The following is an 18,442-nucleotide window of genomic DNA, read 5'->3' as shown; positions in this document are numbered from 1 at the left end:
TCTTTCTTTCTTTCTTTCTTTCTTTCTTTCTTTCTTTCTTTCTTTCTGTATTGTTTGTCTTTCTTTCCTTTGATCAGTGGGGTCATGGAATTATGGGCCACTTTATTTTTTTTCTTCCACTCTTCTGTTTTAACACCCAGATAGTTTACCAGGTGATTCTGATATGCACTCAGATTTGGGAACTACTGAAACCTAAGCACTTCTAGGTTGGGCACAAATGACACCTAGCCATCTTCAGAAGGAGGACAAAGGGCTCACAGGAGACTCCATTGTATCTTGGAGGATAGATACATTGTATACAGGATAGAGGAGGAAAAGTTCAGAGTTCTAAATTCCCCAAACACAGGCCATGTCTGGAGGTTTCCCTAGCCAGCAGAAGAGATGAGACAGACAGGCTAGGCCTCCTAGCCACACAATAAGAACACCCTACAGAGCACAGAGAACAAGTTACGGAAGGAGATGAGAGAGCACATCGGCTAAGACAAAGGAAAGGCCGGACTCTGAGAGCACCACTTACAGAGACAACTGAGGAGACAAGCAGAGCAGAAGCACATCTGTGCTCACAGCCTCAGCCTCTTGTGTCAAAGGGTCCTTCTGGGAGGGTGGTCATCCTGACTGCTGGGCTACTCTACAGAACCCATGGCTGAGCAGAGCCCAAGAATGTGAAAGCTTCCAGACGAGGAGGGGTCTACTGTGGAGCTTATCATGGAAGATGGCGCCGTACCTAAAGGCCTTGAGAACTCAGTGAACCGCACAAAGCCGAGAGAGCAGCAAGAAAACTACATGGAAAGAAAAATCAATGCTGGGCAGTATGTGCCCCTACTTGAGAATAATTTGAAATAGCAAAGTTAAAAGATTCATCTGGCATAAACACCCATTTTCTTTAAAGCAGTATACACTAACAAAGCATATATCCTGACCACAGGGATTGAAAATCTAGAATGGTGACTGGATTACACAGACACTAGTGCATTCGAAGATTCTGGTAAGAAGATTGTTTTTTGAGAACAAATGCTCAAATGCCTGACATTCAAAGTGCTGTTACTGAATCGCAAGTTAGTATTAGGAGAGGGGATGGTCCAGCAGATGCCTCTGGTTGCTATGACAGAGGTGCAGCACACAGAAGACACGTGAGAGGGGAGGCCTCAGAAAAACAGCTGAGCACATAAGGGCTTCTGCGTCCCAGGAAGGGAAAAAGATGCAGACCTCTCAAGAAGGCAAGTCATGGCTGAAAACACCAAAAACTCACGGCCAAGTATCCTTTGAAGGCTCTCTGAAGTACGGAATCATCAATGAAGAGTCTGAGCCCCTCTTGCCTCCATGCTGAAAACTCACCCCAGACACGGCCACAAAATACAGACACAGAAGTGGAGGAGGCCAAAAGCTGCTGTCCTGGAGTAAGACGATGGGACTCGAAGCCGGGGACGCAGCAGCCACTCTGCTCCCGAGGGTAGGATTGTACTTACACATCCAAACAGAAACTTAGTAGGCCGGTGGAAAGATGATACCTGAATCTATTCCTAAGAGGTGGGTGGCTCCTCTGTGATCATCTCAGTGAGCGACAAGGGTACCCTTCTTGAGAGCACGCGTCCCGTGCTCCCAACGGCCTTAAGAAAGAACTCGGCTGCGCTGTTTGCCACCTCCTTAAACAAACAGTTTTGCTTTGCTGGAGGTAATTGACTCACTGTTGCAGCCGATGCTGCTTCTAGTCCCTGCTGGCTCGGGGCTGCTGTGACTGGGGCCTCCACGGGTTGCCCTTCCTGATAGTGAATGGGAGAAAAGAAGAAGGGAGAAGAGAACGAAGGAGGGACAGGGAGGGTGGGGGGGGAGGAGAGATGAATGGAGGGCACATGGAAGGATGAAGATGGCCAGAGAAGGGAGAAGGAGGATCTCGTAACTCAGCTGCTCTCCAACGGGAGGGATCATCACACAGCCATGGGAATCATGCAACAAGATCTCTTGGGTTTTCCCAGGCAGTGCAGTAGGTAAGCGTTGTCGGATAGCCAGAAATTACACGCAGTACTGAACATTTGGCAAGCTGAAGTTCGTGTGTATGAGTGCAGAGTTGGTATACACACACACACATAACGATAAGGAAACACCTGTATGTGCGTATTCTGCTTTTTAAAAGGGAAGAAATAAAAACCAGTGGGCTTTAATCAGGTGTTTTGGCTGGTGAAAGTGTCATAGTCTCATCTTAAAAGAAAAATGACTTCGTGTCAGTCCTGTGGTTGCCGAGGCAAACCACATGAGTGAGTTCGCAGTCTGCAGCCCTCCTAACCTGGCTTTGGCTGACGCTGCACCTGGACAGGCCCAGGCCTGGACTCTGCTGAGAGCAGGAGTAAATCCAATCCACGTGTCTGAGCGACAAACACGGAGTTCTCTGACACTGGCAGGCCCGGCGTTCATGCTCATGTGAATACAAATGCATTCTAAGAATACATGCGCGTGTGCAGTTAATCACATCTTCCGAGGGACCGCCTCAATCTTAAACAGGGAAGTGGCTGGTGATCTTCAGCCATTGCATACTCACCAAGTGCTTTTTCCTCAGATACTGATGGCGCAGGATCAGTGGCTTAAACAGCAGCATCCAAGGGACACAGAGCATCGCCACCACTATGAGGAAACACTGAATTCCTTTCTGCAAAGTAAGAGACAATGTACATCACAAAGTCCATTAGTCAAACAGACTGTTGCCAACGACAGCACAAATTTTCTCCCAAACAATTTTTTTTTTATTGATATTACATGGTTTCTCTAATGAGCAGGTGCCATGACAAAGCTAGTAAGTGTTCCATAAAATGGTAGTTGTATATTCTGACCCCTCTTTCTCATCTAATTGTTTGAGCAGGATCTCGCTATGTAGCTCACCCTGGCATGGAATTTACTACGTGGTACAGGCTTGTCTCGATCTCTGGCACCTTTGCACCTCAGCCTTCTCAGTACTAGGATTACAGGCCTGTGGCACTCAGCCCTACAAATTTTATCCTTTATAGTGGGGAATCACAGCGAACCCTCCCCAGCGAAGAGGGACGGGGGAGGGGTTTGACTATATGGTTCATACTACATACTATGAAAACTAAAAACAGTGTTTTTAGGCTTTCTTCGGGTCAGAGTTCCACGGGGCTCTTTGACCTGGATAGCCACCTATAACAGCTGTCTTCTGGGCTGACGTACCTGTCCAGAGTACAGCATTGCATTCCCAGACTCTGGGTAGGAGAAGAGGAACATGTTTATGAAATGGATCAGGAGGCTCGGTGCGTTCTTAGAGGAGTGGGCATCGTAGGCTGTCCACTTGTAAAAGATAAGGATGACCAGGTAGCCAAACAAGGAGGCCATGAAGATTATTTCAGGAATAAAGCCAAAGTAAATATTCAGGGGCTTCTTGAAATAGCTAAGAAGGAAAAGAGAAAAATGGTATTAAGAGCGAACAGGCCTATGGCAGCCCTTCACTGAAGGGAGAGCTTGCTAGATTTTTCTACACTCTGCTCCCTCAGCTCTGTTCGGACCACTTTAATCAGCAACCAGAGCACTGGAGACAACAGAAACTACACTTCCATACTTCTCGGCCTGGAGCAGCTCCAAAACCCCCTCCACCACTGTCTGAGAAAGTACTCAGAAAATCTAGTACATGGACACAGTTTGTAAGTTTGTATGTGTCGCACATCAAGGAAGAAGTGGGACTGGAGAGAGGGCTTGTCAGTTAAGAGCACTTACTGTTCTTGCAGATGACCCAAGTTCAAATTCCCAGCACCCATGCCAGGCAGCTCCCAACCATCTCTAACTGCAGCCCCAGGGGATCTGAGGCCCCTGGCCTCTATGGGCACCTACACGTGTGTGCACACCCTCCCATATACACACAATTCAAGACTCAATAAATATATATTTAAAAAAAAAAGAATTTACTTAGGCTTGGGGCCTACGTCCATGGTAGTGTCTGCCTGGCTGGTACAAGGCCGAGGTCAATTATAAAAAACAACAAAAGAATTCACTAAATTGCAAGGAAAAAGGAAAAGATTTTTTTTTTTTTGTACCTCTAAATAGCTAAGAAATTAATATGAAGCCTCATTTGAGACCACGAAGTTTGTATGCTATAGACTGCTTCTACAATATAGACTGAGGTCCTGAGTTACTGATTCCTCTCCAAACATGTGATGATTTCTTTAGGCAAAAGTGTTTCTGCCTAATGCAGCTGTCTGGTGTCAGGGGCAGAGGAACCCACATGTGGTTGAAAAGGCTCAGGCTGACTCCAAACAGCATGTGGATGATCCCAAGGATAACAGACATCTTCATCTTGAAGGAGTTGAGGAAGGTCAGCTTGTTGGTTGCGATGTTCCAAATCTGTTACAATGAAAGAAAACTAGAAGGTACCACACAAAGAAATTCTCAAGTGGAAAAGCACTGTCCACCTGCCTAAAAGATACCTTTTTTATTACGGAATATTCAAAACAATTTATTCAAATAAAGATAATACCAAAAGAAACGTTTATGTACCTATCAGCCAGCTTTGATCATCCCTATCAGTTTATATTATTTTATTTTGTTTTGAGACAGGGTTTCTCTGTGTGTAATAGCCCTAGCTGTTCTGGAACTCGCTTTGTAGACTGGGTTGGCCTCAAACTCAGAGGTTCACCTGTTTCTCAAGCGCTGGGATTAAAGGCCAGAGACACCATGTCTGGATTCATTCCTATCAATTTAAAGACTCAGGCCAACCTAGTTTCGGCATACTCTCTTCCCATTGCCATATTACTTTCAGACAAAGCTGAAATAGCCTAGTGTTTTACTTACAAATATTTCAGTACGGATCTCTAAAAGGTAAGGACTTCTTTTAAAAACACAACTATAATGCAGTCATCATGTCCTGAAAGTATCAACAGCGATTTTGTGTACGTGTGTGTGTGAGTGTGTGAAACCAGGGCTTTAGACATCTTGTCTGTACTAGGCAAGTGCTGTCCTGTGGAGCTCAGCCTTCAAAATGCCCCATCTCCCCAGGGTGCAGGGATTACAGGTATGTGTCACCATGACGGGGCTAGAGAGAGGGCTCAGTGGTTCAGCAATATTTGTTGCTCATTCAGGGGACCTGGATTCAATTCTCTGCACCCAGAGAGTGACTCACAACCTTTTATAACTCCAGTCCTAGGGGATCCAATGTCTGGCCTCCTCAGGCAACACATACATGTGATGCACAGATATACATGGAGACAAAACACCAGACACAGAAAATAAAAAAATAAAGGCAAACAAAGAGCAAAACAAAACAAAACAAAACCCTATTACCTGGCATAGCTTTTGTCATGTAATTGTCAAAACGGGAGATCTCACATAGCCAAGGCTGGCCTCAAACTCAAAACGTAGTGGAGCCTTGAACTGTTTTTGTTGTTGTTGTTGTTGTTGTTTTGTTTTTTTAAGACATGGTCTCTCTGGATAGCCCTGGCTGTCCTGGAACTCTCTGTAGACCATGCTCACCTTTAACTCAGAGATTTGCCTGCCTCTGCCTCCCAAGTGCCGGAATTAAAGGCGTACACCACCACTGCCTGGCTCATCTAAGAATTCTTGCTAACTGTTGGGTTCTTGTTTGTTTGTTTGTTTTTGCCCTTATGGAGCCATCAAGACACACTGTTTAGGGCTGGAGAGGTGGCTCAGAGGTTAAGAGCATTGGTGCTCTTTCAAAGGTTCTGAGTTCAATTCCCAGTGTGGTTACATGGTGACTCACACCCATCTACAATGAGATCTGGTGCCCTCTTCCGGAGCGCAAGTGTACATGCAGGCAGAACACTGTATACACAATAAATAAATCTTTTTTTTAAAAAAAAGGCATACTGTCTAAATCAAGGTTTCATAAACTTTTTCCACTTAGCAGTACATTTTTCCTCATTTATTCAAGAAGAAAGCAAATTAATATAGCAACGAGTTGGGTGTGGTTATTTTTATAAAAAGAATTAAATCTTTATCTAGTGCTATAAGTCCAGCACTTATGATGTGGAAGCATGAGAATTAGGAGTTCAAGGCTATACTCCACTACATTTTGAGTTTGAGGCCAGCCTTGGCTATGTGAGACCCTGTTTTGAAAAAAACAAACAAAAGAATTTGATCTTGGCTGAATATTTGATACTGTATGGTGTCAGGCATCTTCAACATTTTTCTGACTTTCTTAATAACTGTTGCAGGATATTTGATGGCATTGTGAACACCAAAAATGTGAACTGTAAAACCCTGTGTCTTGTTTGGTGTGGTTGAGCCCTATCATACACTTTTAATCCAAGAACTTCCTGTTTACTGTAAACAGGTGATTATGGTGTGGTTCAGCCAGCCCTAGCATACACCTTTAATCCAAGAGCTTTCTGTATACTGGATTTAATAAAATTAACCCTAGGTCAAGAGGTGGAGCTAGAAACCAGCTGACAAAGATTAAAGAGTAGGAGGGACTTTGAGTTGAGGGGTAATTTAAGACAATGTAGAGACATAGAAAAGGCTTTTTAGCTAAAGCCCTGGCTTTAGCTTAGGCTTCAGCTACTCAGCTTCCTGACTTTTTGGGTTTTGAGCTAGCAAGCTTTGGCCTTGGGTTTTCGCCTTTTCCTCTTGGGCTGTGAGCTGAGCTAGTGAGCCTTTTGGGTTTTTTCCATCCGGATGTGAGCTGAGAAGGAAGGTCAGTGAGTGCTTTATCTGACTCTCTGAGCTAGCAGGTTTTCACCCCAGCATCTGGCTCCCAAGTCTTTATTGATAAAATAGAACAGTTGGAATGTTCATTTTTCTTTATAACAACAAATAACTTTATAATTATCGTCACTAGGATGCTGCTCTGCAGAAGTATACAGTATGAAACTGCTGAAGTGTATTTAGTTATTGCAAGATTAATTACAAAGCCTTCCTCCCCTCACACCTTAAATGAACTCAAGGCAGCCAATTCAAACATTCTGTGCTGGGGACATAACTTAGTGGTTACAGTGCTTGCCTTGAGTGCCTGAGATCCTGGGTTCCATCTATTCTAACACAAAAAACCCAAAACATCATCATACAACACAACCCAAAGAGACACTCATTTGATACTTATATGCTGAGGAATGATGATGGAAAAACCTTACTTATTTCCCATAATTATACCATCGTACTTCCACAAGAACAGAAATCCTTATATAAACATTAGAAAAAAAAACAAAACAAGACTATGATTTTCAACATTTCTTCACTTCTTCAATTTTTTAAGATTTGTTATGTATAGTGTTCTGCCTGCATATGTGCCTTCACGCCAGAAGAGGGCAGCAGATCTCACTATAGATGGTCATGAGCCACCATGTGGTTGCTGGGAATTGACCTCGGGACCTCTCATAGAGTTGCCATCTGTGTAGGTCCTTAATTTTCTTTTTAAACTGTAACAATACTTTGCCTATGTCTATGTGAACAGATGCACATGAGGCTAGAGGCTGACGCTGGGTGTTTTCCTTAGTCATTCTTCATGTGACTTTTTGAGGCAGGGTCTCTCACTGATCCCAGCATTCACTCATTCCGCCAGTGGCCAGCATGCCAGCTGTTATGTGGGTGGCGGGACCTGAACTCAGGTCCTCACGTTCACACAACAAGCACTTTATTGATTGAGCATCGCTGCAGCTCCTGTTTTGATTTTTAATTTTTAGTTAGTTTTTGAGTTTGTTTTGTTTGTTGTTACTGGTTTTTGGTTTTTTTGGACCAGGTTTCACCGCATGGCCTGAGCTGGCCTGATACTCGAGTGATCTTGTCTTCCTCAGCTCCCCATGTGCTGGGATTACAGGTGTCCACTTTAGTTATTTCCACCTTAAGCCTCTCATTTCAAGATCAGTAAAAACTTCAAAGCTAAGGCAGAAAGACCAAAAAGTTCAAGTCCTGGGGCTGGAGAGATGGCTCAGTGGTTAAGAGCGCTAGCTGCTCTTGCAGAGGACCTGGGTTCAAGTCACAGCACCCACATGGCAGCTCACAACGGTCTGTAGCTGCAGTTCCAGGGGATCTGACACCCTCACACAGACATACATGTAGGCAAAACACCAATGTACATAAAATAAATATATAGTTCTTAAAGGCCACATGTAGGAAAAAGGCGCACTTACCGGATCAATGCCAAATGGGTACGGGCCACCAAAAACTCCAGGGATAGCCGGGTTCAGCTGGAGCACGGAACTCCCCAGAAGCGTCTCCTCTCTATTGCGTTAGGAAAAGTCAAATGTATTTTTGACGGAGAAGAGGGAAAAACTAGGTCTAAAAGCTAAGCACAAAAGACACTGCTGGGGGTATCTCGATTCCTCAATGGAAAGGATGAAACCAGGGCTGGGAGGATGGCTCGGTGGGATGACTTGCCTAGCTGGCACGCGTGACAGCTAGTGCTTAGAGCCACAGAACCTGCTTGAAGGCCAGGCGGGAGGAGGAGACAGACAAGCTAGCTAACCGGCCCAGCTGAATGGCAAGCCCTGGGTTCAGGAGGGGACCCCGAAGCCTTGATGTATGAGGGAGAGATCAGCTAGCAAGACAAGCAGTGTCAACACTTGTGTGCAAACACACAAATGCACCTTTACCCAAGGGAACACACTTACACACTTGTGCAAAAAGAAGAAAGGGGGAAATAGTGGCCAAGAATAAGAGGGAATCAAGCGCAAAGAACAATTAAGTACTAATACATAACTAAGGAAGGAATTTGGGTAACCTGCTTTTAATTTGCAAACCAATAAATAGATCCATTAGTTTATAGGCTCAGATCCCAGACATTCGCTGAACAGATCATCTAGCCCTTCACCGACGGCAGCGTAAATGAGAGGAGACAGCACACCCTTCCGACACGGGCATTCTCAGCTCCTTCCTAAAGGCTGTCAGGCTACTACCTGCCCTACACGCTGGAGCTGAACACGTAAGGGATCAGCTTTGGCTTTTGGCTTCTGTAACTTACGTCCAGTTTCCTAGAGTGAACATTGGCCGGACACTCCATGATGACCCAAAGATATTCAGAGACTTGGAGAAGCAGTCGTTGTAGATGAGTCCAGTGTAGATGGAGAACAGTCCCATCAGGAGGATGATGTAGCGACCGCTGAACACGGTGCTAAACATCTGGGGGCCGGAACAAAGGAGTTACAAGAGGACAGACAGCATGGCAGCTTCCGTGGTGGCAATGTCACTTATAATACAGCAGCCCATCCCATCCTGGTTCTGAAAGCTTGAACTGACGCTCAAAATATAAGGCTAAGAAGGCTGGGGGGAGTAGCCCGATGGCAGAGCACTTGCTTAGGCCCCGGGAGACCCAAGGGTCAGCCCCAGAACCACAAATGAGGTAAGAATGCTAAGGGAAGTGCATGTGTACAGCTCACGGCCTCTTCAATATTCAAACAACTTTCTAGTCCTTTTTGTAAAGTCATGGACTTTTAGATCATCACTTTGATCACAAATGCTTGAGATTACACCATCCCTTCCAGTGCAGTTGTCACCGAAACGGTACCTCATTCTCGTTCTTCTGGGAGAGGATCCGGCTCTCCCTCAACACCATCCACACGGCAAAAAGGGTCATCAAAATGCCGTGCCCAAAATCTCCAAACATGACAGCGAACAGAAAAGGGAAAGTGATGATGGTGTACGGGGCTATAAAGAAACCGAGAGACAACCATGAGGTAAGTAAAAGCACGAATCCCCGCATGCTCGTTCTTGCCTGGACTCCGAGGTCAATATGGAGGCTTATTCCTCCACACCCCGGTGAATAGGCCCTCTCTCAGGGAAATACATCACGGGGAGGTCCACAGCCTCACAAAGCAGCTGACAGGCTGTGTGCTCCAGCTAACACTTCACACTAAGCGGATGACAGGAAACAGAGGGTCCTGATAACAGTAGCTGCTTGTTCTCCTCCCTTCCTCCAGCCTGGGGACGCTACTCTGGGCTAGGCCAGTTGCCTCTCTGCTGCCATTTCTGAGCTGATTAAGCCCTTGGGAAATAGGGGAAAGCCTGGACCCAGAGGAAAGCAAGTCCTATGCAAGGCTGCAGGCTAAAAATGAATGCTAAGACTCTTGAATCAATAATTAACTGAACACAGGAGAGACCTGACATGTGCTGAAAACAGAGAGCAAGAAGTCATTCTACAACACAAGCCATCCTGATAAGCATTTTTGTTTAAAGTAGTTCCTCCAAAGCCAAGTGGGTTTTTTGTTTGCTTGCTTGTTTGCTTGTTTTGAGACAAGTCTCACTGTGTAGCCTTGTCAGGCCCAGCATTAACTCTGTAGACCAGGCTGGACCTTAACTCAGAGGTTTACCTGCCTCTGCTACTGGGATGAAAGGTGAACATTTTGCTGCTGTTCTGAGAGGTCAGGGATTTTGCAGCAAGCACTGAGGACACATACAGGAACCCAATAATGAGCTCCTGGTGAAGCATTACTCACTGATGGATCTGCTTGTGTCTAAGGGGCACGTTTCACAGGAATTATGCACTAGCCGACATATTTAAAACAGTTGTCCAACAGAGTTTAAGAGTGAAGCATTAGCCAAGTGTGGTGGCTCACGCCTTTAATCCCAGCACTAAGAAGCAGAGGCAATCAGTCTCCGTGAGCTGCAAGCCAACCTGGTCTACAGTACAAGTAGCAGGCCAGCCAGGGATAAGGGATAGGACCTTGTCTCAAACAAAACAAAACAAAACAAAACACAACAAAACAAAATAACAAAGGAGTTTAAAATATTAAAAGAATCAAACAAAGTGGTAGACATGCCTAATCTTTTGTCCCTGTGACATAATGCTGTTGTTTACAAAGTTTGCACTAGAGAGCTATATGATTAAGCTACAAAAACCAAAAACCAAAACACCTCAAAGCCAGGCGGTGCTGACGCACGCCTTTGATCGAAGCACTGAGAGGGTAGAGGCAGGTGGATCTCTGTGAATTCAAAGCCAGCCTGGTCTACAGCGTGAGTTCCAGGACAGCTAGGGCTACACAGTGAGACCCTGTCTCAACAAAACAAAACAAAACAAAACAAAACAAAACAAAACAAACAACCTCCACATCCCAGAAAAAAAAAAAAAAGAGAGAGAGATAAAAACCCCACCCTCCAAACATGAGGTGAGTTTGTGGTTCCGTGCTGGGCTGCACTCATCAGCCCATAGGCTGAGGACGAGGCGCACCTGCTGGCGGAGAGACTCTCACCTGGGTTAATCTCCCGGTAAGTGCCGATGCCATAGGCGTCTACTATGTTCTGGAAGCCGTGCGTGAACTTGTTGGTTTTGTTGTACGTTGGGGGAGTCTGGTTTGTCTGCATCCTGTTCAGAATGGAGGGGACAGTGGAACCGCTGTGTTCCTAGAACACATCAGCAACGTGTTAAAATTCGGTTGCTCTTACAGCTACACAGATGCACATCGATGTATCACAGTTCAAACTGCACATTTAACACATGTGTCTTCCAATTACACTAACCAGAAAATTCAAGATTACATACATTCTCAGTCTTTAGGAAAACTAGGGCTAGATCTAAAATTGACAACAGATGATTTCAGTTGGGCCTTGGATGCAGGCGCAGAGGTGCATGCCTGAGCTCCCAGATGCTCCAGGAGGCAGAGGCAAGGGGGCCAGACTCAAGCCCAGCCTGCCCTACATAGTGAGAACTGGTCTCAACAAGTGAAAACAGCAGTAAACAAAGCAAACAGACTGTTTGCTTTGCAGGCAAACAAATAAACAAACAAAATGAGTGAGCTTTAATTAATTCTTAGGAAGTACATCATTATAGTGGAAAAACATTAAGCCAGGCATGCTCAGGAGGCCAAGGAGGAAGGAAGGACTACTTGAATTCAAGAGTTCAGGTTGAGAGAAAGCAAAACACACTCTCTAGCCGTCCTCCCCACCTGTTCTTCCTTCCCTAAGGCATGCGGTCCAGCTAAGATATTCATGAAGTGACTAGCTAGACACCAGCTCTTCCTCTGCTACCCAGTGATACTGCAGGGCTCCGAGGGACTCATTTCTCTCTCTAGCATAATCCCTAAGGTCTCCGTGTCTCTGCTCTTGCTAACACACCAATCTCTTTATATTAGTCCCTTTGTCTGCTTGAGATTTCCTCGTAGATTTCTGCTCAGGGCCTGGGTGTGACTGCAGCTCAACCTGCCATCCTTCCTCCTGCTGAGCCCCAAAACCGTGAACTTTTTTCCCCCCTTGGTTTTTTGTTTTTTTTTTTTTTTTGAGACAGGGTTTCTCTGGGTAGCCTTGGCTGTCCTAGACTCACTTTTTAGACCAGGCTGGCCTCGAACTCACAGAGATCCTACCTCTACCTCCTGAGTGCTGGGATTACAGGAGTGCACCACTGTGCCTGGCAACTTCCATGAACTTTAACCCTCGGGAGCACACAGCTTTGGTGCCTCGGAACCATTTTTAATTCTTCTTCCTGTACTTTAATAAAATATGAGGCTATCTATTCATTTTCCCTTCACAATGTCCACAAATCCATCTTGTTTGTCAAGTCCTGCCTACAGCCCTCATCAATGATAACTTTATGTTCACAGCAGTCTCATGACTGGCCATGATCTCTGCTCGTCATGATCTGCTGATCATACTTTCAAACCTGCTTTGATCACAGCTCCTTAACTCACTGCCTCGCTAACCTCCCGCTGTAAATTTTAAATCTTGGACCCTTGGGAAAATCGGCCCTAACTGGGCTTCAGTCTGTGTGGTACACTTTTAGCGGCTACTCTTTCAGCTAAACCATTATAAACCCTGTTCTCACCCAACACCACGTACCACTGCACCGTACTTCTAGCCTTTGTCTGTAGTAATTTTCTTTTTTGCTTTGTGAGGTTTTGTTTGTTACAACAAGGTCTCCTGTAGCCCAGGCTGGTCTCAAGCTTACTAGATAGCCAAGGATGACCTTGAACTCCTGATCCCCTCGCTGTTACTTCCCAAGTGATGGAATCCCATGGACATGCCACCACCCCTGGCTTATGCAGTGCTGGAGATTAAACTATGGCTTCCTGTAGCAAGGACTAGCCATACATGCTCTAATACTAGCACTGTAGGGGCAGAAGCAGGTGCATCTCTGAGTCCGAGGCCAGTCTGGTCTACAGGGTCCAAGATGGCCAGGGCTACACAGGGAAACCCTGTCTTGAAAAACAAAACATACACTGGGTGCAGTGGCGCAGCCCTGTGATCCCGGCACTCTGGGAGGCAGAGGCAGGCGGATCTCTGTGAGTTTGAGGCCAGCCTGGTCTAGAAAGTGGGTCCAGGACAGCCAAGGCTACAGAGAAACCCTGTCTCAAAAAAAAAAAAAAAAAAAAAAAAAAAAGCTACAGCAAAACAATAACAACAAAAAGAAAGCAGCTAACTACCAAGTGGGAGCAGTCAGAGTGAGTCAGGAAGCTGATGGTCTGGCATGGTCTGCCCTGAGGAAGCACTGTCATGACCAAATCCCTTTTCATCACCGAGCTGCAGTTTCTACTCTGTAAAAGACAGCCATCCCCCCAGGCAGCAGACAGAGCGTACTCTCAGAACACAAGAAGGACTCGGAAAGCGAAGACGTCCTAAATCCGAAGCTGATTAATGGGAGGCTCTCCTCCTGCCCACCACATTCACTGCTGGCTGAGACTCACCGTGCCTCTTCGAAGTGCAAACTGGATGGAGTCAAGGTCAGTGACAGGGCACCAGACTTCTGCAATCAGGCACTTCTGAGTGACGTCAATGTTGCACAGGTTCAGGGTATGGTAGATGGCCTTCATCTTCCGCACCTTGATGAACCAGACCCGGATGTTCTTAGCAGCTGCCTGCAGAACCCTCTGGCGGTGGTCCTCTGTTTGATTCAGAACCTGTTGGGAGAGGAAGGAGTGGGGGAAGGGCTCTCTCCAACACAAGTCTTCCATCACAGGACAGGATGGCAAAGTGGCATCACTTCCTAAAAAGAGCCGCCACGGAACAGTCTTATTCTTCCCCCCAGCGCGGTGTATTCTTTGGGGTTTTATGGGTTTGGGGTGGCAGGGGTTGGTCAAATTACAGGAAATGTGAGTTTGTACAGTGCTAGAGATGGGCCTTGCACATGTTTAGCTTTCTCTCTCTCAGTACTCCAAGGTACCACATAGCTAGACCCCTGGCTTGGTTTGCATTGTTTAAGGTCACTGACTTTCTGGGGGCTGGAGAAATGGCTCACAGTTAAAAGCCCTTGCTGCTGCTGCTCTTCCAGAGGGCCTCCCCAAGTGCTGGGATCACAGGTGTGTGCCACCACACCTGGCCAAAATGAAATCTTAAAAACAAAAATGGTCGGCAACTTTCTGCACAGGAGCCGAACTTGGGTAGTGGGCAGTGGACAGCAGCAGGCCCTGGCGCTTAGAAATGAACAAGCCCGCACTGAAGAGTGGCAAGCTGACGTAGGCGGGAAACGGCTTCTGTGCTGAGCCTTTGGAAACCCTGTTGAGGGAGGGACAGGGACGGCCCACATTCCCGCGTCGTGTTTATCATCAAATATGTAAGGCTTTGGCTGCTCCAGGAAGCTAGGGAGCTGGTGAGATGGACAGCTCAGCAGGTAGAGGTGCTTGCCACTAAGCCTGATGACCTGAGCCCCATTCCTGGGACTCACATGGCGGAAAGAGGTGACAGTTGTCCTCTGAGCTCCACATGTGCGCCATGGCGCATAAGCGCACACGTTACGATAAATGCGATGAGATAAAAATGTAATTGAAAAAAATGAAGCTAAGCTCCCAACTGGAGGAAACCACAACAACCCACCGTTATACTTCTGTAGACGGGTCTCACAGATCTCTGCATTCTGTGAGGAGGAAAAAGCTTCATAGTAACTGTAAAGGGAAAAGCCTCCCCTCACGGGGCAGCAGCTACTCCCTGAAAAACTGTCCTGCACAAAGGAGGTGTCTTCTGTAAGTTAAAAAAAAGGTGCCACCATGCTTGGAAACCATGTCATTTTGTGACTGTTTTGCAGTGCTTTGCAACTACTGGAAAGACGGGGAGAGAGTAAGGCTCGGAATATGGAATATGGAATATGCAGGGCATTAATTAAGGACATCCTTAGTTAAGAACACTGAAGTTTCCTAACGTGCAATCTGAATAACGTTTGAATTTGCAACCAATGTTTTATTCGACTTTCTCTTTCTCCATGCTACCCCTCCTTATTCGTTCCCTTTGAAAAGTCACAGCTGGACTTTTTTTTTTTTAACTTTTCAAAAATTGTGTGTGTGTGTGCGTGTGTACATGCATGTTTGTGTCAAAGTGCATGATGGGGGATAAAGGAACAACTTTCAGGAGTTAGTTATCCCCTCTCTGCTCTATGGGCCCAAGGGGTCAAACTCAGGTTGTGAAGCTTGGTGGCTGATGACTTTACCTGCTAAGTCACTGAGTTGGCCAGCCCCTAGCTGAACTTTAAAAGGCCAAATTCTAGTCATTTATGATGGCTTCTGCACATTCTCCTTAAATCTACCCATCAGTCTAGAAGAGCGTATAATGGCTTAGACCCCATAATGTGTCAAAATGGCCTCTATTACACACCAATAGTTCTTTAAAAAAACAAAACAAAACAAAAACCAACAACTTTCTGTCGTCCCAAGTTAAAGAGGTAAGTGTATCTCAAAGGAGCCAGCAACAGGTCAAGCTGGTGGGTCACATACAGCGGGGCTGGAGGTAAAATGAGAAAGGAATTGAAATGGGAGCCAACATGTATCTGTGACAATGTCACTGCTACAAAGAACGGCCTTAGGATGAGGTATGCTTATTAATTTTTTAAGAAAAGCAAACAACTACCACACTCATCTTTCAAAAAGTAGCAAGCCTCCCTGGTCACCTCTTCCTTCCAAATATGCGCGGCTCACCACTCTTCCCTTACAGCTCCGTTAGGACAATGGTGTGCATGACTCTCGCATTGCGCATTGATAAAAATCTAACAGTCTCTAACTGGGTTCAAAAGTCAACTCTGGGCTCTTTGGCTGGACCCTGTGGTTAAGATCAAAGGTAACCAGAAGATATATCATGCTGTTAAAAGAGAGTGTGTGAGGACAGAAATGGCTTGTCTGACCTTTCTTTTTCTTAATGGAGCACATTTCAGAAAAAAAAAAAAAAAAAAGATTAAGGCTGGAAATAGTGGAATGGCACATGCCAGTACCAGTACTTGGGAGGAGGAGGCAGGCAGCTATCTATGAGTTTCAGGCCAGCTAGGTCTGCAAAGTGAGACCAGGACAGCCAAGGCTATCACACAGAGAAACCCTGTCTTGAAAATTCAAAGACAAAAAAGAAAGAAAACCATATTATTGTAAAAACATCTCAGATTTATGAAACGGAGGGGAATGGACTGTTCGTAAGCAATAAGAATTCTAGATGCATAGCATTCCTTCCTTGTTGGAGGATGGCTGACTAATGCTATTTTTAACAGTCCTGTCCTGAGATTTCGGCAGTTCCCAGTGGGACTTACTACCCACACACATTTCTTTTTTTGGTATCCAACTGCTGCAGGTGCCTCAGTGAACTGTCAAGGGTTCAGGGGAGGAGAATGAGTCACTCCTGCAGCCCTTGACAAAGTCCAGTTCCCACGGTCCCACATACCATTTGGAGATCATCGATCCTGGTATTGACTCCAGAAGCCATTTCTTTCCTCTCCTGTGGCGTCTCAGGACAGGGATAGAGGGAGGCCCGGAACCTAGAAGGTACGGGAACCTTTAGGAACACTGGAGTTTCTTAGTGGATTCAACTTAAATCCCCCCCGTAAAGCAAAGATAAACACCACTAGACTGGGCTGTTGTGACAATCGACATCAGTCACTTATGTGAATGAACAGTCTGGATGGTCTCTGCAGCTATGAAGTCATTCCGAGATTAAACAAATAGTAAGGGGCTGGGGAGATGGCTCGGCAGTTATGAGCACCTGCTTCTCTTTTAGAGCCTCCAGGGTCAGCTCCCAAAACCTGTGCAGTGGCTCACACCTACCTGTAATTCCAGTTTTAGGGGATCTGACACTCTCTTCCGGTCTTAAGGGCACCAGGCATGCGTGTGGTGCGCATACATACGCATGCTGGCAAAATACTCATAAACACAAAATAAATAATCCCTACCAAAGAATGTTGAAAAAATAATTTAAAAAAACAATATTCATTATACGTTATTACAGAAAAATGGCATGGAAAAATTTCTGTCCGTGACACAGAATTCCAGAAAGTTTATGGAGTGCCTGAGGCACTCTACTGGCATATGAACCCACTGTCCCTGAATAAAGGAATTATGGGTTTGCTGGGGGTTTTGGGTGGGGACGTGAGCATTCGTGTGTAGAGTGCCTGTGTCTATACATATGTGTGTGTGTGCCTGTCTTGGAGACCCAAGGTTGTCACCAGGAGTCTTCCGGGATTGCACTCCACCTTAGTGACTTAGGCAGGGTCTCTCAATCGATCCCAGAGTTCACCCGAGGAGTGAGCCTCATTAGCCAGCCTGCTCCAGGGGTCCCGGCTGCCACAACCACCTGGGGATCAGAGCCCACCACCTCGTGCTCTCAAAGTAAGATAGAAAAGTGAGATAGAAAAGTGAGGCCTGAGCAACTCCTGCTGGTTTAAAGTATTCCTAACGTCATTCGCTGTGTAAAATAGAACTAGCAAGAATCTGCACTTCACTTTTCTGAGCCGTAAGCAGACACCATAGCTGTGCCTCTTGGTTGGGGGCAGGCATCTCTTACCCTTCACAGATTTTCTTGACCCTGTTTTTCAGCTGATCACCTTGGAAAAAAATGATGAACACAGACTTGTGCACGTAGTCACCCTGGGTCCCAGAAGAAAAAAACAAGAGTTTAGAACTTTTCAATACAGATGAAAACTTCTTTTGAGACAGTCTTACACTGCAGCTCAGGCTAGCCTGGCACTCACTGTGTAGCCTTGAACTCACAACAGCCTTAGTCCCAGACTCCTGAGAACTAGGCTTACAGGTCTAGCTGAAAAGCTCTAGAACAACTAAACCTGGGTGGCATCAGGCCTTCTGTAATTTACCCCAGCTCCATCTCTTAAGTTTCATTTCTGTAACTCCAGATTCACAAATATCCTCCTGTTTCCAGGTATAAGCAGAAGCCTGAGCGAGACGCTGAGGGGATGCTCAGCACAGTGGAGCTTGTTTCTCTGGTTCTACTTGAACTCTTGTATTTCCGGGGTGACAAAAGCATAGAGGAGAAGAAACAGAAAGAGGCCTGTCTGTTCCTGGGCTTAGAGAGAACCAGATAAAAAGACCTGTCTGAATACAAGGCACTAAGTCATTGGCAAATGGTGTTGGATCTCAAGACCCGTACTAACTTAGATTTTATGGAACAAGAAGGCAGACAACCCCAAATGCTAAGCTCACACCTCAAGTACAAGGATGGCAAGGAAAAAATCAGAAAAAAAAAAAATATATATATATATATATACACATACATACATACATATACATATGGGTATGAGCAGATGAGCAATTAACCGAGCTTTCCTCAGGTTGCCTACAATGCCTCACCTACACAGTGTACACTGCTTTTATGA

The 18,442-nt window shown here is 45.7% G+C and overlaps 1 protein-coding gene across 4 annotated transcripts in view; it reads right to left on the bottom strand.

Annotated features, from left to right (window-relative positions):
• Atp6v0a1 (ATPase H+ transporting V0 subunit a1) overlaps window positions 1-18,442 on the bottom strand; it is a 53,046-nt gene that overhangs the window by 15,215 nt on the left and 19,389 nt on the right. For all 4 annotated transcript variants that reach the window (XM_055619984.1, XM_055619985.1, XM_055619986.1 and 1 more), the window contains exons 8-17: window positions 17,617-17,699; window positions 16,501-16,594; window positions 13,557-13,769; window positions 11,133-11,283; window positions 9,452-9,591; window positions 8,909-9,066; window positions 8,079-8,169; window positions 4,223-4,341; window positions 3,178-3,394; window positions 2,534-2,641 (exon numbers count right to left, since the gene is read on the bottom strand). In XM_055619984.1, coding sequence (XP_055475959.1) covers window positions 2,534-2,641; window positions 3,178-3,394; window positions 4,223-4,341; window positions 8,079-8,169; window positions 8,909-9,066; window positions 9,452-9,591; window positions 11,133-11,283; window positions 13,557-13,769; window positions 16,501-16,594; window positions 17,617-17,699 — 1,374 coding nt within the window. The remainder of the gene's footprint in view (window positions 1-2,533; window positions 2,642-3,177; window positions 3,395-4,222; window positions 4,342-8,078; window positions 8,170-8,908; window positions 9,067-9,451; window positions 9,592-11,132; window positions 11,284-13,556; window positions 13,770-16,500; window positions 16,595-17,616; window positions 17,700-18,442) is intronic.

Source organism: Psammomys obesus, unplaced genomic scaffold (genome assembly GCF_907164565.1).
Source record: "Psammomys obesus unplaced genomic scaffold, mPsaObe1.curated_primary_1811, whole genome shotgun sequence".
NCBI classification, from domain to species: domain Eukaryota; kingdom Metazoa; phylum Chordata; class Mammalia; order Rodentia; family Muridae; genus Psammomys; species Psammomys obesus.
The sequence above is the reverse complement of the archived record's forward strand: the minus strand, read 5'-3'. Positions and strand labels throughout refer to the sequence as shown.